General features: G+C 43.3%; 2 protein-coding genes across 9 annotated transcripts in view; one reads left to right on the top strand and one right to left on the bottom strand.

The window, feature by feature from the left end:
* Positions 1-8,919, top strand: part of BMPR1B (bone morphogenetic protein receptor type 1B) — a 423,394-nt gene extending 414,475 nt beyond the window's left edge. For all 8 annotated transcript variants that reach the window (XM_065907204.1, XM_065907198.1, XM_065907205.1 and 5 more), the window contains 3 exons: positions 18-193; positions 3,451-3,581; positions 5,105-8,919. In XM_065907204.1, the coding sequence (XP_065763276.1) occupies positions 18-193; positions 3,451-3,581; positions 5,105-5,230 (433 nt within the window). In that variant the 3' untranslated portion in view covers positions 5,231-8,919. The remainder of the gene's footprint in view (positions 1-17; positions 194-3,450; positions 3,582-5,104) is intronic.
* A 4,471-nt stretch (positions 8,920-13,390) lies between these two features.
* Positions 13,391-20,597, bottom strand: part of UNC5C (unc-5 netrin receptor C) — a 399,848-nt gene continuing 392,641 nt past the window's right edge. The window contains exon 17 of the mRNA XM_065907323.1: positions 13,391-20,033. Coding sequence (XP_065763395.1) covers positions 19,871-20,033 — 163 coding nt within the window. The 3' untranslated portion in view covers positions 13,391-19,870. The remainder of the gene's footprint in view (positions 20,034-20,597) is intronic.

Raw genomic sequence — 20,597 nt, 5'->3', positions numbered from 1 at the left:
CCTGACTTTCTCCTTAGTGACACGAATGAAGTTGACATACCACCCAACACTCGAGTTGGCACCAAGCGCTACATGCCTCCCGAAGTGCTGGATGAGAGCTTGAACAGAAATCACTTTCAGTCTTACATCATGGCGGACATGTACAGTTTTGGACTCATCCTTTGGGAGGTCGCTAGGAGATGTGTATCAGGAGGTAAGTGACAGTGACTTTGCTGGAGCTGCTGCAGATCTTTTCTTTTGGTCAGAAATCCGAGTCACTGTATTGTTTACTAAATCAGATTTGACTTGATTTTCCCCTTTATGTTGATGTGGTCACAGTCCTCCCAGAACATGGTCTTTAACGCCTTAGAACTGAGTCTCAGGCACACTGTCAACTTCCTCTTGCCTTTTCAGAGCTCACCCCCTTCTACCATGTATATTGTCTCCTTTGTTTCTTGAGCTTTTCCTCCAGCAGTTGCTCCATCCAGTCAAACCCCCTTTCTACCCCTTCCAGCTTCTGGCCCCGGCCCTAACATCAGTGACCCCTTCCCTCTGGCTTCCTCAGTACAGATGAAGGGAGACACACCCAGTGTGGGGGACAGCCCCTAATTCTTGAATTTCTATGATATGTCATAAACCAGTTTGAAAACATCAGTTTGTATCAAAAGGAAATTAAAGCATAAGAATGTCATTATTGTTCATGATAACTTTTCTATCAACATAAGGATTCCTTAGTAAAACTAAGAAAAGATTTTTTTAAATATTCAGAGGTAATATTTTTGTAGTGTTTTGTTTACTGCTGCATATGCTCTTAGGTAGATTTGAACATCTTGTAAGTGAGGAGCTGAGTTGCAGGCTCTTCAGTATCACGTGCCCTGTTTATGCCTCTACTTTTGATTGTGCTGGTTCAGAAAGTAACATTGCTGCCTTTCCTCATGATGGCTGGTTCCTCACTTTCACAAAAACTTGAGCTTATCCAGGGATCTGATAGTGCAGCAGGCACTTAACTAGTAGAGGAAATTTTTTCTTGGACCTGCCATTTATTTGTGAACCTTTGATGAGTTACTAAATTTTTCTTTGTTTCTGTTTTCCTATTGTCCTAAGGACTTGAATGATTGTATCTACCTCAGATGGTGGTTGTGAGGTTTCAATGATTGTAAAAAAAAAACAAAACAAAAGAAAATAAAAAGAAATTAAAAAAAAAAAAAGAATTAAGACTGCCTGGCATATAAAGAGCACTCAGTGCACACTAGTTATTATTTTTAATTTTCATTTTGGTTGGTAGAGACTTAACTTACATTTAGAGTCATATTTAAATATGAAGGAGAAACAGTAAACCAATAGGTATTTAAACTTTCATAGAAAGATCATCTTCAATGATGCCTTCTAATCACTCTGGGAACTCTGCCTCTTGTAAGCAGTTTAAAATAGAAAACTTTCCCTTTAAAATAAGAGAAGTTTTTAGGCCAAAAAGAAAGTTTCCTAAATAGATATTTTATAAATCTCCTTTTGTAATTATGATTTCATGCTTTATTAACAGTAGACGAGTCTATTTTTTAATAATATGCTTACACTTATTTTTTTATTAAGATAGGTTTACAGTAGTTAAAGGAGTAGTAGAGTGTAGATTACTTTTCTAATTATGTTTTCCTGAACATCTAAAGTGAAGAGGGCTACAAGAAGCCTTTATTTGGAAGCTTGTGGACAGAAGACAGGAGCCGTGATTCTCTACTTAGGAAACAATCCAACCTTATGTAAACAGCAGAGTATTAGTTGCTTTTCTAGGGCTATCTCTGCCTGTGGGGGTTGGAGAGGTACTAACATGTTCCCTTATCTCCATATGAGATTGATGTATATTTGTCTCTGCCTAAGACCAACTGTATGGTATCGGGCAAGTTACTTAATCCTTCAAAATCAACTTTACTCATCTGTATAGTGCTATCTTATAGTTTTGAGAATCTAATAAGATAAGTTATAACACATACTATTCATGCCTTGCAGATCATAGACTCTGAGCAGATGAGTTTCTTTGCTCTTCCAGAGGAGAAAAGCACAGAGATTCTATTCTCTAACACTGTCCTTTATGAAGATATTGGAAGTTTGGGGGCTTATCTTTCTAGTCTGGATACTTTTGGGTGAAGCAGATGCATCCAGGTGTAGGCCTTTCAGACTTTGGGAGAAAAGAGGAAGTTTTGAAGTTTCAGACACAAAGGTAGCAGATGTGGAAATTTTTGATAATGTCATCGCATGATAAGGAGAGAGGAGTAAGGCCTAGAGTGCAAAGACAGACTCCTATGAATTGATAATTTTGTGTGGTTGGCTCTGTCTTTGGTGGCCTATACACCTACCCCGCCACCCAAGCATCAGTCCAGCCAGGTAAGGCACGAGCATTAGGCACTAAGGAAAATCTGAGATGAAAGAGATCAACAACATCCTTGCTCTCAAGATTTCCAGAACCATCATCTTGAGAATTAGGAAGGGAGGAAGGATGGGAATGAAGTGAGCGTCTCCTGTCCAGGAGACCTTTGCTTTCATTGTCTTCTGTGGAGATGTCACACAGCAGAAGGAATTAGTAATGTAGTTAATACATATATTTTTGATCTGTAATCTCAGCAGGGGACAGAATAAATGGTGAGTTGGAGTGATCTGAGAAAACTTTTGAAACTTCTGGTCCTTCATGATTATAAATGGGTTTGAGTTTACAAGAAAGGACATAATAAAGTGTTAGTCACTCAGTGTCTGACTCTTTGCGACCCCCATGAACTACATAGCTCGCCAGGCTCCTCTCTCCATGGGATTTTCCAGGCCAGGGTATTGGAGTGGGTTGATCTCCAGGGGATCTTCCCAACCCAGGGATCAAACCCACGTCTCTTATGTCTCCTGCATTGGCAGGCAGACTCTTTACCACTAGCACCACGTGTAATACAGTATTTTAAATTTTTAGTATGCAAGAATACATTCTGATGATTAAGCAGAAAAAAATGTACATCTGACATTTCGTTCAAGTAGGATACACTGCCAAATTTATTATGAGATTCATAATCTCATATTGCAGTAATAGAAATAGTTACATATTGTGCATAATGAGTTTGGGGTGTGTCTGCCAAATTTGCACAAGATTTAATATAGATTATTTTAAAATTTTGGCACAGAGTACAAGAGCCTTTATAAAATCAGAAGTAAATTTGAGATGTTTGTTTACTTAGCTTTTGGAAGTTAGAAAAAAAGGCCTGAAGGTGTATAATAATGTTTCCTTGTGTTTTTATTCATTTTTAAAATATTGTGTCATTTGGGCCCATTTTTTTCAAGTTTGGTGGGTTTTTGTGTTTGTGGCTTTTTTATTTTTTTGATGTTTTTCAACCTGAACTTGTCTTTGGTACTGATAGAAATTTCCTCTGAGAACAGTTTGTTTGTTAGACTTTTATTTCCTCTTCACAGAAAATAACAACCTTATTAAAATCGTATTTTCAGGTATAGTGGAAGAATATCAGCTCCCCTATCATGACCTGGTGCCCAGTGACCCCTCTTACGAGGACATGAGAGAGATCGTGTGTATCAAGAAGCTGCGGCCCTCCTTCCCCAACCGGTGGAGCAGCGACGAGGTGAGGTTGGCGGTCACCGCGTGGCCATGACCAGTGTCAAAACAGACTTTTCTCCTTTTGCCACAATTCCAGATATTTATTGCAGGAATGCGTCTTCTCTGTTGGGACGGTAATGGTGCATCATGGCAGCAATTTATACGGAGATAAGTGCAGTATGTTACATTATCTGTTCCTTTCTCCTGTTTGATTTTGCTGCTTCCAAAATAACATTGAATGGGTCAGTGTTTAGCCGACATAACTGATAACATGATTTCATTTATTGGTGATGTCCTGACACTTGCATAGAGGCTGTTACTACTCCAAATGTGTGTGTGTGTAAAACATCATGAATTTTCTCCGTGACAGACTCACATGCAGCATTCTCTCATTTAATGAGAGAAGAGGTAGGCGTCTGAAGAATTGGGTTTTCTGTGCGCAAAAGTGGTACGAGGTGACCTCAGTGAGGCCCCTGACTGAGCTGTGGATCTCGTTAATGAGGATGACGTGCTGCTGTGGGAACAAACCCACAGTCGAGCTCCGAGTGTGTCCTGGTGAAACCTACACAGGTCTGAGAGGAGCTGCCCAGAAGGACGAAGTGAGCTGGCCAGCCTTGCCTCTCCTGCCCCCTCTGCACCTTGCTCACCCCTTCTCCATCCGCCCTCTGAACCTCTAGACCCCTCAGACCTGGAGTGTCTGGCAGCCCTCGGAGGAGTGCCACATTCAGAGAGGAGTTTGAAGCATACCTTAAAAAAAAAAAAAGTATCCAAACCAGTGCAGACAAATGGACAGAACACTGTTTATAAACTAATTCTTCAGTGTTAATTGCATTTAAAAATAACTTTTGGTTCTTTGGTTTTGTGGCCAGTTACTGAAATGCTAAATAATACATATGTTTCCCAGTGAGCTGTGCAGAAAGCTTTATGAGATGCTGGAGTTTATATTATTTTGAAGGTGGTTATGGGCATTGATATTGCTCAGAGTCCCTTCACTGAGGATTCTAATGAAGCGAAATGGTGCTTTTCAACAGGAAGGCCAATAATTGACATGCCACAGGAGAATGCAGGAGAAACTGTAGTGAGTCTGTGCACAGGTCATTAATCTTGTTAAATGGTACAGTGTGATGCTGTTATTGTAGCAGACAGCTATGATTGAGGAATAACCATGTTTGTTTGACTAGTATGGAATTAGATAAAAGATTTAAGCTCGTCAAGTGTTAGAGACAGTCCAGGAGTGTGCAGCGGAATACAGGCTCCCTGGGTATTTTTGTATTTGTTTAATCTGACTTCAAAGACACTCTTCTACAATCAGCAAAGCCACCTGCTTGCTCCTATCACAAGGAAGACATGAAAATTTGTTTTAGTCTTTTAAGATTTGCACGAGAAAGGAATTTTTATGGAATTTTATGCCTCCATGGTTTTAAGACTATCTTTTTAAAAGTACGTTCAAATTTCAGAAACCCAGAACTAAAAGCCAGGATCGAGTGCCAGCCTTACCGATTGTACATTTCTCAAGTGTAAGTCCAGTTTTCCTTTTCCTTCCTGCAGTGTCTCAGGCAGATGGGGAAACTCATGACGGAATGCTGGGCTCACAATCCTGCCTCAAGACTGACAGCCCTACGGGTTAAGAAAACACTTGCCAAAATGTCAGAGTCCCAGGACATTAAGCTCTGAGGCAAGAATAAGTGTCTCTGGACAAAGCCAGTAGTATTCTTCTGTTTGTGGGCAGAGCAAAAGATGTTCCAGAAGCATCCACAGTCCAAGCCTCGAACATCCTCCTGCTCCCCAGAGGGTATATTCTTACCTCTCAGGGAGCAGCCTGGACAAACAGAAGTTTCCAGAAACACAGATTCCTCGTGTCTGTCTATAGGAGAGAGAAACTGCCTGGGTAATTTGTTCAAGATATGATGCATGTTGCTTTCTAAGAAAGCCCTGTATTTGGGGATTGCCTTTTTTTTTTTTCCTCAAAAGATAATTTTGCCAAAATAAAAATGTAAATGTTTCAAGGTTTATACTATTTTAGTTTAAAGAATAACAACTAAAGTTCTTCCCAGAAATTCTGCTGGAAGGTAAATTAAAATACGTGTTTCCATTGGTAAAATTTTGTTGCACTCTACCAACCAAAAGACAATCGTTGAAGCCGGAGAACCGAATGGAGCTCATCTTAAAAGCCCCCGACGTGCCCCTGCCTCCTCAGACCACTCTGGCCAGCCCTGCGCTGGGGCAGCCGCAGCAATGTGAATGCACCTGGGTGCGGGCACCGCCTGGGTGGGACCACCTCTGGGCATTCCCGCTCGTGACCTTCTGCAGCTTCAGAGGACGTGGGACAAATGAAGGTTTTATGTGACTCTACTAGAAGTGAATGTTAACACTGTTCTTCAGAACCACTTTGTATTTCTGATTCTGTTAGGTTTTTTCTTTCATTAAACACAAACAAAGCTTTTTTTGTGTGTGTAGGAAGTTGAACCCCTGCCTGCTTTTTGATCTCTCAAATGAAAGGATCAATATTAGGTAAAGTGGCTGTCAGTTGTGTCGAAGACAAGGCGCTTTAAAATAGAGCTAATTTGCTCTTGTGCTGTAAGAAGACGGTGTCAAAAAGGCAGGCGGTGAGGGTAGAGGTGCACGTGGCTTGTGTCTTAGGTATGCGGAAGAGGCCTCGGGCGCACGAGGGGAAAGGTGTGGACAACTCACTGTGTGCAAAGATGGTTTCTTTTACTGATCATCTGCCTTTTCTCTGTCTGAGTTTAGAGGAGAGGAAACTTATGTCAGGTTAATTGAACTCATTTTAATTTTAAATTAGATAAATATAACCTCCAAATGGAACAGCAGAGGAATGCTAGTGGAGACCACCAGATATTATGGCTGTCGTGACTTATTCTAGAATAGATACAGATGGAGGATGTAAGTCTTAGGTGATAGCGTCACATCTTAGGAGTGCTGACTCAGTTTATTTTATCTTCATGACGTTCAACTCACCTTTTAATTTATTATTGTTTTCTTCTCCGTGGCACTTGTGCAGAACATCTCTCCACCTATTCAGTTATGTAGGCATAGAAACTTTTGAGCAGCAGGAGTCAAATCCTTGACAGGGCCAGTATCCCTTAGCAACAGGAGCATAATAAAGGGTACAATTGTACACACCCCTCTAAACCTTATTCATTTGCTTCCTGACTGTGGTTTTCTTTTGCTTCTTAGAGCTCTGTAGTGTTTAGCAAAGAATTGGGAAGCCCCTCCTCTTTGCCCTTAAAAAAAAAACAAACACAGCAATTCTGTTCTTTCCAGAATACTCCAGGGGGCAGTGTTTTATAAGACATTTTCATTTCACCACTTGGTGGCTGAAGGATGGAGGGTTTTTGGAAATGTGAGAGCTGCACGAAAAATGAGAAAATATTTTCCTCACTTCTGAAGTGAGCTTGCAGCTGGTGACTGGTTCCTCCAGAAAGCATCCGAAGGCAGAGACCGACTGTGAGCTGTGCTTGCCGTCTGGGAGAAGCAGTGTTCTGTATGCAGCATTCATTCCCCAGCGCTTCAGAACCACAACTCCTTTGTGACAATATTTTCTTAATCCTTGAATATGAAAAAAAAAGTTTCTGCTTTTTCAAAGATTAAAAACAGTTGGTTCCAAATATAATTATGATTAGAATGCTGCTTTTACTGATATTAAGATAATCTGAACAATAGTGTAAGTGTTTCCTTTTCTTATGTCAAATATTCTTTGTGATTGCTTAGAAGGAGTTTGTGGCTAAAACTAAGTGTGATAATCGTCTGAGCCTAGGAGAGAAACTTCAGTGCATCTAATCAGATCATCTGCAAAACAAATAAGTAAACATTTATGTCTGTTAAGTGGGGACATGTTTGTGTTTCTTGATTTTCCCTAACTTTAGGTGATGTTTGGGCTTAGCGCTCAGGTAACTATGTGGTTTTGTTTTAAATAAGTTCTTATACATGGATAACTTCAAATCAGAATATACTGTGGAGAGGTGATGATTTGAAGGTAAACAGATTTCTAGGGAGGTGTTGGTTCCTGTGAAAAATGGGAAGAAATTAAGATAGTGTCCAAATTTCTTTCATATAATTTGTTTGGTTGCTTTGGAAAAATGGATAGCTTACTTTCTAATTCCCAACCTGGTATACTCACTATGGACATTTAAAAATTGTTCCTGGTATACTTAAAAAGACACATTAGTTATTGTTGTGTTTTAATGATATAAGAATTTATTTATGAATAGATTTTTTTTGTCTTACCAAAATCCACCTCACTTAGGAAATATTAAATTGTTCTTAAAGAAACTACCTACTCACTTCCAAATTATTAATTTTGATTTTTAAATTTCTGGTAGCTCAGAAGTGAATTTTATTTTTTTGTTTTGTCTCTCAATAGAATAGTGGGGACCTGGAAATAATGTAGATGATTGTGTACTTTCAGGATGATTTCAAAGACTAAAATTTTCTCCTAACCTTTTCCCTGCAAAGGAGTCCTAAAATATTACTTGTTAGCTAATATAAGTTTTGTATGCTAAGATATTTGGGTTTATAGTTTATGTATGTGTGTATATTATATAAATATATGTATATATAAATATTATGTTCAGTTTGGAGTCCGGCACAGCTCCATTATGTGGATTAGAGAGTAAAATATTATGGATGATAAAGTACTAAGTAAAACATAATATTTATTTATAAAAGGGTGTAGATTGTTACATCACAGGCAGCAGTGCTATGAACATTGCGTGTTAGGAGACAGGTCTCTGACCTCCTGAAACGCGCTGCTCAAAAGACACTAGTGACCATTCTTTTTATTCTCAGAACAAAACTTCTTATAAAATATGCTAAGATTTTATTTACAGGGAATTCTTCGGCACGTTTCAATTGCTGTGTAGTCAGGTAGAGCAAGTACTGAATAATGATTGACTTTCATGTTTCTAGAGTCATGCATATTCATTAGAAGTGACAGTGTTTTGTGTTGTTGGTCTGTCCTTTGTTGGTAAGTGGAAAGGCACTGAAAGAAATACAGTTTTTTAAACTTGAATAATTCTGTAGTTATAGCTCCTTAGAAAACTTGGTCACACAGCCGTGGAAATGAAAGAAGGCATCAGAAGTGACTTAATTTAGAACTTAGGATTCCTTTTGTAAAACAAAACAAAACAAAAAACAATGCCATATTTTTTGGAGAAAAGTTAGACTATATAAGGGATTTTGTTGTTTGTTTCAAAAGAAGACTCATTTGTGTTCTTTTGGGGAACCAGTGCCTTACTGAATTTGTATATACTGTAATTATTAAGAACTAGGGAACAAACAATTGTATTTGTTACAAATTGTATATGGCTTTGTTTTAACATTCCCCCTAATAAAATGGTTTCATTCTCCCCTTGGAAAGAACATGTCTGTTGTCTTATATAGTTGTGCCTTTTTTTTCTGTCTCTCAAAATGTCACATTGTAACAGGCAGGAGAGGCAGCCATGAACAGCGATGCAGGTGAGTGTGTGCCTGGGGCAGGAGAGCAGAATGAGAGGTCTGATGGCTCCGATGTTGTCTGTAATTAGGAGGCGCAATCATCTGTTGAGAGTGAGAGGAAAGGCGGGAACGTTGGTGACAGGTCCCAGGCAGATGCTTACAGGCAGTGCCGAGGGCCCGGTCGAGCTGGGGGAGGCTGACTGTGGCTGGTGACCAGGGTGTGGCCGCTGGGCCCCCAGACAACCGGCGTGTGATCCTGGGCCCCCGCATTCTCCCCGCACTGTCAGGGTAGGCCTGTTTTGACCTCTTGAAGACTCAGCTTCTTCCCTTGAAGACAGGAATATTAATCTCTACTGCATGGAGTGGTTCTGAAGATGAAATAATCCATGCCATGCCCCAAGCATTAGGTGAAGCACTCGACTATTACTAAATATTAGCTATTATTACAAATTCCCTGTGCTACTCTTCTGTGTATTAATAGTTTTATGGTTTTATTTTTTTCTATCAGGAACCGAGATGTAGGCCCGGAGACTGCGACAGCTGGTTTCATTTCAGGTGGGAGTTACCAGGCGTATGCAGCAAGGGGCCCTGGAAAATAAGATTTATCATCAAGGGCACAGCTGACGTGGTCCGGAGGAGGGAGGGGGTTAAAGAGGAGGCAGGTGATAGGTCCAAAGAAACTAGGTCAGAGGGCAGGGAACTAGGCTGGGGTCGAGGTGGTGTGTTTGCAGTTACTGAGAAAGAGGCTGTGTTCAGAAGCCAGATTTCAAAGAGTGAGTCACAAGACCAAGGACAGGCTGAAGGTGTGCTCACAGGGGTGGATGGATTTATTCACGGACAAGATGATCGGTGATGACACATGCATGCCAAAGCCAGGTCGTTGGATCTGTCTTTGTGGATTTTGAAGCCCTCAAGGTGGTGGTAGTCTAATGACAAGAAGATTGTGAGGCAGGGTTCACCAGAGCCACTGGGGGATGGGGGCAGAGGCTGGGGCAGAGGCTGGTGGGGCTGACGGCCTGATGTACAACAGAGTGGGCATTCATGCCAGGGCAGCGACCCCGAAGCAGCGCCCCAATGGTAGGAGAGAGGCTTCATCCTTCCCCCCGACTGTGAAGTCCGTGGGGTGTGGAGCGAACAGGTTGTTGCTGTTGTTTCTGAATCAGTGTCCTCCAGAGTGGAGACAGCCGTCTGCAGAGGGAGAAGGAACACGTTCGGGTGTCTGTCCATGGACTGGGAATCCTGGAGGCCCGAGTGAAAAGTTTGGTTTTGAGGCCATCCAGGGGTGGCTTAGACAGTAAAGAATCTGCCTGCAGTGCGGGAAACCCAGGTTTTATCCCTGGATTAGGAACATCCCCTGGGGAAGGGAATGGCAAGCCACTCCGTAGTATTCTTGCCTGGAGAATGCCATGGACAGAGGAGCCTGATGGGCTACAGTCCACGGGGCTGCAGAGAGTCAAACGCGACTGAGCAGCTTTCACTTTCTACTTTCACAGTGGAGACTGGATCCCGAGGGAGGAGCCCCGGAGCCGTGGGGGCGCCGGGAGCACAGGCGGGCTTGCTTCTCAGTTCCCGGGGGCTCCCGGGTGTGTGACTGGCTGTGCCGAGTCAGCTGCAGTCATGCCGGGAGCGTTCACCCCAGCATGGGGGTTCAGATGGATGTAAGTCACGTGCATGGTTTTCATCTCCTCAGTTCCCTAGGAGGACATAGTCTGAGCCCCAGACTTCTTCCCTATAAGCTGAGACCACAGCCCACCTCACGGGGCTCTGAGGAGAAACAGAGGTGAGCGTGGGCGTCTGTGTGGCCCCACTCAGGCACATGGCAGGTGCTCATAAATACTGCCTTTCCTCACGGACGTTACTTTTACAGCATGTGAAGCTGGCAATGTGTGAACGTAGCCGGAGTCTGCAGTGGGGACACCCTCTCCCACGCTGTCTGCACCCCACTCCCGGATGATGTGGGCCTTCCTGGACTCAGAGGCGGAGATGGTAAACCCCAGCCGAGGCGGACAGCATCTTCGCTTGCCCTGGCCACTTTTAAGGTGCATGCTTGGTGGGTCCTTCCCGTCACTGCCGCAGAGCACCGGTGATCCTGCCCTCGGGACCTTTGCTCCTGCGAAGCAGTGCCTCCCCAGCTTGTGCTATTGACTGGCTGTAGGGAACTCTGGGGCTGATAAGGGTTCTGTTCCTGGGCCACGTGCCAGAACTTTCCAGTGACACCAACCCAGCGAGGGGCTCGGGTAGCCCTCCTCCCCAACTCGGAAAATGTGCGTTTTGCTGGGTGCACTTCTCCCAGCAGCAGCCCCAGCCACCAAGGCTCCACAGCAGGGCTCACGGGATGGCGTGGGCTGAGCCTGTGCCACTGAATGCTGTCTCTGTGAAGTGCCGTCTCAGTCTTCATGGAGCGTCCATTCTCTACAGGGCGCTAACGTCTCAGCCACGCGCCCCCTTCTCCCTTCTGGTTTACCACCGCTTCCTCAGCGCTGACCCACAGCTGGCTTTGTGACCCCAGTCTTGGATGGTCTTAGTCAAGGGACAGTATCGTCAGGACAGGCTCTGGCGGCCAAGGCGGAGGGACAGGAATGGGCAGGAGCCTCCCCTCTCAGAGCAGCTCCCTCACAGGAAGAGGCTGCCTCAGAGTCCCCTGCACGCGCGGAGCACCTCTCACGCTGAGCACTCGGAGGGAGTGGCCTGCCACTCCAGTGAGTTGAGCTCAACTCCAGTGAGTTGAGCAGGTCGGCCTGGTGTGCGCTCTAGCTCTGGGCATCCTCCCTTTTCATTTTGTACCTACTAATGTAGCTGTTGCTTCCCAGATGGCTCAGGGATAAAGAATCTGCCTCCAATGCAGGAGACGCAGGAGACTGGGGCTCGATCCCTGGGTCAGGAAGATCCCCTGGAGGAGGAAATGGCAACCACTCCAGTATTCTTGCCTGGAAAATTCCACAGACAGAGGACCCTGGTGGGCTACAGACCATGGGGTCTCAAAGAGTCGGACACAACTGAGTGATTTAGCACACATATACAGTGTGTCTCTTTGCAGACTTTTGTTTATTTTTAAAATTTTATTGGACTATAGTTGGCTTTTAATGCTGTGTTAATTTCTGCTGTTAGTTTCATGTTGAATGTAGTTCCCTGTGCTGTATGGTAGGATCTTGCTCTTTATCCATCCTACATACATTAGTTCGCGTCTGCTAATCCCAAACTTCCAATCCCTCCCTGTCGCATCCCCGCTCCCCCTTGGCACCCACAAATCTGTTCTCCATGTGAAGAATTCATCTAAAATGGACTATAGGAGGATCTGGCCTTCGCTCACTTTCTTCCCAACTCTCCAGGGCCTCTGACCCACTGTACCCAGACCCGGTCCCTGCCATAATTGCTCATTGATATCACCTGGGAACTTATAATACTCCCAAGGCCAAGTCTGTACCCCAGACCTATGGATCCAGGTTCTCTGAGGGTGAGATCCAGGCAGTCATTTTGTAAAGCTGCTCAAGTGACACCGTTGTGCACAGAGGCTTGAGAGGCATCATTCTAGCGCCTCATCCTGGCCCGAGGGGGGTTGTGGTTACCATCTGTGCAGAGTCCAAGCGCTTTTCCATGCCAATGAAGAAACACTGGGTGACTCTCCACACAGAGGAGGGCTCTGTGAAGGAATGAGTGAGGCAACACACTCTGTTGCTTATAAATATAATTTATTACCTGTTTAAAAATTCTTTCTTACATTTTGTACATGTTGGCTGACAGGATAAATGCAGGCAAGTTTACAAACCAAAGAAGTGCTGGAAAATGGGGAGAGGCAGCCAGGGCTAGCATCCCTCACTTCCAGTGCACGGCGACTCGGATGGGACCCCAGAGAGCACGCCTCTGCAGGGGGTTTCTAGAAAAGGAATTGCATAGAAGATACAGCAAGAGGGAACTCCGAAACAACAAAAGAAGGGCTCCGTATCTGAAAAGCTAAGGTTGTATCATTGTGTTTGAGAAAAGAAGGACAACACAGCACAAAACCTTCCCATGCCATTTCTGCAGGTGAACTTTCCCCCGGGCCTGGCAGGTGGGTGACACGTCTCTGTAGCACAGACTGCTCGGGAGTCCCCTCTGACAGACGTTGGTTGTCTTCTTTAGAAAGGATGAAGGGAAGGTCACCAGTGTGTGACAGGTTAACATAAACTCAGTGAATACAACCATGACACACAACACACGCACACACACACAGGGATGCTCTTCCCTGCAACTGGGCTGAATGCGTCCTGTTGGGAGGGTGAGGCCCTTACTACCCGGGGGATCCGGGGAAGAGCAAAGGGGAGGATGCAGGGCGTGCCCTCAGCTTGCTTTGACCGCTGTCCTCCTGCTTTTTCAAGGCCTGGAGGAGTATGCGTTTGAATTTATTTGCCCATGTCTACAGGTGTCACATAACAATATAAAAGGGTGAAGGCGTTTTACACTGCCTGTGGATTTCTTGCTCTATCAGGGTTGGCATCTGGGACATGTTTCTGGTCACAGTTCTTGGATGTTGCCTCACCATAGTGCTGACCTTCAGAGCTCAGGGCTCATCAATGCTGAGGCTACTGACCAGCAATAATTGCCCACGATTCACCTTCTAAACTCAGTACCAAGGGTTATTCCACCCTGGCTGGTGCCGTCAGCTTCAGTAGCTGCTCTGATACTGCCAAGTCCAGGAGACTTAGGAATTTAAGATTAGCACGTAAGACTTAAGCATATTGGCTAAGAGACCCTGAAGTGTTAACAGCTTCAGCAGCGTACACTTTTCTGAGGCACAGTCTGAAATGGCAGGTGTGGAGGCTGGTGTATACCATAGCAGATGCTTTGTCTCATGAGCAGCTGACCTCATCTCAGGCCACCTTCCTTTTTCCCTTCTCAACAGCTGGTGGGTCAAGACTCTCCTGACACTCAGCAGAATCCCAGATCATCTCTGGACAGTTCTCTGAGGTAAGTAAAAGTCTGAAGTGTACCGCTGGCTGGGAAATAGCTTCTGTAGTAGTTGGCTTTGTTTGCCAGTGCATTTGTGGAGTTCCTGTCTGTCTGTCCTGGCAGCACTTCCTTGACCATGCTGAAATACAGCCAGGCGTGTATGTTATGTCTGGGTGCATGAGCCCATTAACATTCCACCTGTAGATCAATTCAGGCAGGTGACAGGGCCACTATAAAGGCTGAGAGCCATGAACTCTTCTGAAGACAGATTTTTAGAGCAGGATTTCCAAAAATGGGGCAATCACAGGGCTGATAAGACTAAAGAATCAGGAAGTTAATTGTTAGTATGTAGAGAAAACACACCCAGTGACATAAGGCCATCTCCCTATTTTCAAAAATGTTTCAGGCATGAATTATGGAAATATTTATGACTCTATTGGCTTACTTAACCTGTATAGACACAGGCTTAAATTATTAATGCTTACAATGTATATATTACCCCTTATGCCTTATTCCATTAAAAAATCATTTGAGATGCAAAGGAACTTTTTCAAAATAATCATTACAGCCAGAGATTATACAAATAGATTTCTTAGGGTAAAGAAATAGCACTTCATTGCACAGAGGCAAAGTTCTAAGGATTTAAGTCAACATTAGCTCAGTAAAGTTTTAAAAAATTACAAAAAACCAAAAAGGCAAAGTGTAATAGTTGGTCCTGTGAGGCACTCAAAAGGTAAAACAACGTTTTATTACCTTGAGATAATCGATCATAAAAATATTTTCCTTATTGGTTCCATAAAATCTAATGCTCATTGACCATTGTCATCTTTACAGATAGTTGATTTTGAGGGATGGCATGATGGCATTCTGACTCACAAAAACTCCTCTGCTCTCAAAGCAGGTGGATCAAACCCAGTTTCATTTGACTGTGCCCACAGGCATCCTTCCTCTCATCGGCTTCAGACTGGGACTGGGGTCTCTGTGCAAGACTGATAACTTGTTCAGAAGCCGCGCTCAGCGAGAGCCATGGCTCCCGTTCAACCTGAAGTCTGAAGACTGTATAGGGAAACTTTTGCTACCTACTTTATGCTCTCTGGAAGTCAGCATTTTTATGTGCTTGACCTCACACGGGCAGACATTGTGCTGGCAAAGGCAGTGAGCCCTGAGGAGATGGTGATCTGCTTCCTTCCTCAAACATCCATGAGAGAGACAGGGGCAGACGTGGACCAGGAGCGCAGCGCTGTGTTCCCAGCAGACACACTTCAAGATACATACACCAGAGCCTTGCCTGCTCCTCTCCAGAGGAAGGTAAAGAAGATCTCAATCCTACTATTGGAGTGTCTAAAATATCTTTCTTACACCCCTAAAACGTGTTACTGACCGTATAGTTTCCAGAGTGTCCTGAACTCAGTCTCCATGACTCCTTCCTGATGAGTGGTTCTAATATCTGAAAGTTGGGAGATTAAAATCTACAAAGTAATAGTGAAAGTGTTAGTTGCTTAGTCATGTCTGACTCTTTGCGACCCCATGGACTGTAGCCCGCCTGGCTCCTCTGTCCATGGAATTCTCCAGGCAAGAATACTAGAGTGGGTAGCCATTCCCTTCTCCAGGGGATCTTCCCGACCCAGGGGTTTAACCCAGGTCTCCTACATTGCAGCCAGATTCTTTACCATCTAAGCCACCAGGGTGGCCCCACAAAATAGTAGTATGTATCAGTATAAAGGGTTGGAACTACATGTTGTCTAAATATTATCAGGATAATTCATTTTTTCAACTATTGTCCTTTGTCATAGGTGTTTTTTATTTGCCATTTCATTCAGTTCTTTCTGACTGGGCCTGTGATAGCATTAAATTACTAATACCCGTTGTTGTTATAGTTTAGTTGCTAAGTCGTGTCTGACTCTTTGTAACCCCACGGACTGCAGCCCGCCAGGCTCCTCTGTCCATGGGATTTCCCAGGCAAGGATACTACAGTGGGTTGCCATTTCCTTCTCCAGGGGATCTTTCCGACCCGGAGATCGAACCTGCATCTCCTGCTTGACAGGCAGACTCTTTACTACTGCGCCACCTGGGAAGCCCAAGATGGCTAAAGGTCATTCAGTTTACCAAAGAACTTCTCACCCCAAATACTCTCTTGCTTAGAAGAGCTTACATTGCTTCCATGAAGATGGGAATTCTCTGGGTGACTGAGGTGAGTGTCCACGTTGGTGTTCATGCTGTTTATGAAAAGGCTCTTGGCTGTGAGCACCTTGGTGTTACAGTTTGCTGACATCTTGTGCCCAGTTATCAATATTCTGAATCTAACTTCTATTCCTTCCAAATCACATTAAAGAAATTTGATTTAGTGAGAGGAAAATGAAAACAGAATGAAACATCTGCCCTTAGATCCCCAAATTCAGAAGGAAGCTAGTTTCTTCTCCTTGATTAACAACCACAACGGTTTTCATTTCATTACATGTAGTATTTGCACATATAAAACTTATTTCCAATTGGATGCTGCTTATGTCTTAAAAAATAAATATCAGAGAACCAAAAGTAAATTTTAAAACACATGAAGCCTAATGAAAAATATAAATAATAATGACAAATCTTCAAAAGCTGTTTTGTACAGATTTTTATGTGTTTGTATTATTTCTATAACCAAAACCCAATTAGAGATGTGTGTGGAGTTAGAAACAAACGTACTATGCTCATAAAAAGTGAAGCCGCTCAGTTGTGTCTGACTATTTGCGACCCCATGAACTGTAGCCTACGAGGCTCCTCTGTCCATGGGATTTTCCAGGCAAGAATACTGGAGTGGATTGCCATTTCCTTCTCCAGGGGATCTTCCAAACCCAGGGATCAAACCCAGGTCTCCTGCATTGCAGGTAGACTCTTTTACCATAATTTTTGATATGGTTAATTTAAGTGAAGAAAAAAAGGTGAGGATAAGAAATGTCTATTTGATGTGAAAACTTCCACATGTCTGTCATAAAGATGCTATACACGCTACAAGTATCCATTCCCATTGTCAAAAAACTCAGTTCCTGAGTTTTCCTATTAACCTTGGGGTAGATAGTATTATCTACCACTAGATGGCACCAGGCACAAGTGATAGATTTCTTTCTCCCTCTTTTTTTTTTTTTTTCCCTTCCAGATGAAGTAAATGGTTTTTGCTCTCAACCTACAGTGAAGCCCTAGGAAAGAGAGAGAGGACGTGTTACAGGGTGGCTGATGAGGTTGCTCCCTATATACTGAACTGTTGAGCCTAGACCTTCTGAGTTTGAGAGCAATCTAACAGCTATTACTTCACTCCCCCAAAGGAAATCAGAATTTGCTGTGTAAATTCTTTGATGTAAATGGCGTGCTATACATATAGAAGTTTGTTCCCCTGGCAGGGAACATGATGGGGGTTCTATGACAGACAAGTACCTCACTTCAAAGGTATTAACCGCCTTTCCGCTTGCTGGTGCTAAGATGTAGAACCAAATACCAGGACACATTTAAAGTGAACCCAATGGCTTTGAAAATACAGTTCCTGCTATCTTCTGTAGTTCTGTGTTGATGACTTTTTAAAAGTCAGTTTTGAAATTAATTTATCTGGATACTACGTATTTGCTCCTTTCTATTTTTCATTAGGCATTAGATTTCTAAATCTTGACTTCCAGAGATGACAGCCCCCCCAAACCAGTAATGGTGAGTAATCTTGAGAAGTCATTTTAAGATGCTGCAATGTTTCATAGCTCTTTTTCTGCTTCCCCCTTTTTAAAAAAGTTTTTAATGTAGAGTACAACTTTACTATCTCTTGGTCAAAGATCTATTGGTAGAAGCATGAAACACTGAAGTTTATTACTGCAATCTTACCTTTCACAGCAAGCGTAATGTATTTTTATGTATGGTAAAGGGTGTGGTCTGAGACAGACAGAGCATGGAATAGTCATCATGTATCTAAAACAGAAGATAAGAAAGAAAAGGCTCCCTACCAAGGTATCAACAGTTTCTCAGTGATGAGGATAGAGGAACCTGGGAATATCAACAAATTACCAAAACAGCTGAGGAAATGCATGTGGAAAGAAGGGGGAAAATGGTAAGATTATTTCTAATTCAAATCCACTCTGTAACTTGGATACCTCTAGCCCCAAGTAAACCACAGCTATGCTTTGGAAGTGCTGATTCATATGCAGGGGTGCTTGTTCAGTCTCAGTGTGGCTCCTGGACTGTTGACTCTTTACCCCTCAATCTGCTGAAAGAATTGAGCCCCTGCATAAAAACAAAGAGCTTGCATGGTCCTAAAGAAATATAGTTTATACAAAGTAGTCTGTTGACTGACTATTTTTCAGTTAAAAAATTTTTTTAATTAAAAAAATTTTGACCAAGACAATAATAGAACATAATTTGCAACTAGTAGGAAGGCAACTGGTCCCAAGAGAGGAAAGGAAGTGATACGGGGATGCCATCTCTGGGTGAACAGCATGATGCAATGACACGAAGACGAGACTTGAAAGCATAACAAATATGTTACAGGTCAGAATAATTATCTTCCAAGTCAGAACTATCTGGAAGGCATAATGTAGCCTGGGCGAAAGACAGGTTGAATCGTTAAATGATCCAGGTCAGCGTCCATTGTGGTCTTCAGACTGATGAAGGAGACTGGAGGCATCACAGTGGGAAGTCAAACACTTGAGAACCTTGAGCTGATTTAATCCACCCCTTCATTTTACAGGTGAGGAAACCTGAGGTCCAGTGAGGGTAAATGACTCTCCCAAGGGAGCACAGCTAGACAATGACAAACCCAGAATGAGAACCGGTTTCCTGAGCCCAGCTCAGAGGCTGTTCCTTCGATCACAATGCCTCCGTAGACAGGGGACCCCCCAAAGGTGTGGGGGGCCGCGTGACCACAACACTGCGTGAGCATGTCCCAGGACAAACTCGGGGGACAAAGTGCCTGCCTGAGCAAGCTCAAAGAACAGACTGACAACGCCGGGAAGCATTTACCACCTTCTCAGGCAGAATGACCGAAGAAAGATAAAAAGGGCAAGGAAGCAAGGAAGGCCTGCTTAATTAAACTGGTGACCACGCCCACCTTGTTATGAGAAGGTGCCCAGGTCAGGTCGATACCTAAATACTAACAGTACTGCTAACAAAAACAGGGTAAAAGTAAATCCTTTTACTAGAATACTTGTAAATACTCATCAATAATAATAATAATGATGACGATAATAATACCTTTAAAAAAAAAACACTTCAAGTTGCATATTACCAACACACAAGTTGTGAAGAAATTCTTGTGTGGTTGAACATGAATCAAGGTCTTCCCTGTGATGATACAGCTTTATTCCCTGAGGGCATGAGACAGTGCTCTCAAGGAATAAGAAGTCTTATCTATTTCTCCTTTATGCTTAGATTCTCCACTTCCCTGATACAAACAGTAACACTGGTTCTACAAGCTCTAGAAAGAAAACACTGATGGGAGGATTATCTGAGACACTTGATGCACACAATTTGTAGGAAAACTCTGATTTCTCTGTAAATTACTGATCTGAAAGAGACACAGCAAACCGTCCACAGCTTCAACTTCAAATGATTTAAACAAAAATAGAACGAGCCATGGACAGTGTCTGCATCCCTGTCCAATTTGATGTAAACAACGTTTGTAGAAACTGGGTTTGTTAAGAAAGTTTATCCATAGATCTGGATAGCAATAAAAAGCGTTTCCTAGGAAACTGTAAGATCCTGTACCACACAGCATACAGCCCAACTAAGAGGAAAATTAGATTGATTTCTAAATTCAAGATACACATTTGTACAATTGTTCTTAACTCCTGTGATGTCCGAGCAGAGTGGGCGTGTACATTGGTAGTTGTGTCTGTCTGCCTTCTCTCTCCCGCTGCAGTCTTGCCTGTGGAGCTCACTGGTCTAGACGGGCTTCCTCCTCCACTTCAGCCCCAGCCTGGGTCAGTACTGCCCTTCTGCTAGTGACACCACTGTTTCATGTCTTCCCATTTCCTCTAAGACAGCTGCCAGCATGCTCAGGTTTCCATCTGGGAAGTTCTGTGCTTCCCAGAGATCCAGGATGACACCAGTTGGACTTGATTTGGTGGCAAAGTAATTCAAGTACCTGTAAGGGGCAATGGGAAAAAGGGCTCAACGGTGCGATTTATGGGTCTGTTTTCTTTTCAGTCTTGACTAAACCTTTTTGTTTCTGCATGTCTGTAAGTATCCTGGTCCCCCTTGAGAAACTGGGGCTTGCAGTGAGCTGTCCTGAATAACTAGCCCATGCTTAATTAGGTCAGCCCCAGACAGGAGACGTGATGCTTAACTTTATTAACCTCAACTCTGAGTAAGATAATTTAAGAGACAAGATGTCCATGGGTCACATCCTGAACAGGAAATCAAGAGGCTTATGTTTTCTTTCCAGCCCAGCCTCTGATCAGCTTTGACAGGTCATGCCTGGTGTTTTGCCTGGTAGTGATGGCAACGTTCTAAAGAGAAGAGGCTCCTGAGGTCTCTTCATAACTTAATAGCACTGCTGTGTTTAGCATGTTAATTACCCATCCAGCATTAGGTCCTACTTCAAGAGGAGGTGAGGAACAATAATTAGTGAATGGATATATAAGGGGACGACAGAGGATGAGATGGCTGGATGGCATCACCGACTCGATGGACATGAGTTTGAGTAAAC

The sequence above is a fragment of the Muntiacus reevesi genome, chromosome 16, assembly GCF_963930625.1.
Source record: "Muntiacus reevesi chromosome 16, mMunRee1.1, whole genome shotgun sequence".
Taxonomy (NCBI): Eukaryota; Metazoa; Chordata; class Mammalia; order Artiodactyla; family Cervidae; genus Muntiacus; species Muntiacus reevesi.
This window is presented reverse-complemented; position numbering and strand designations above follow the sequence as displayed.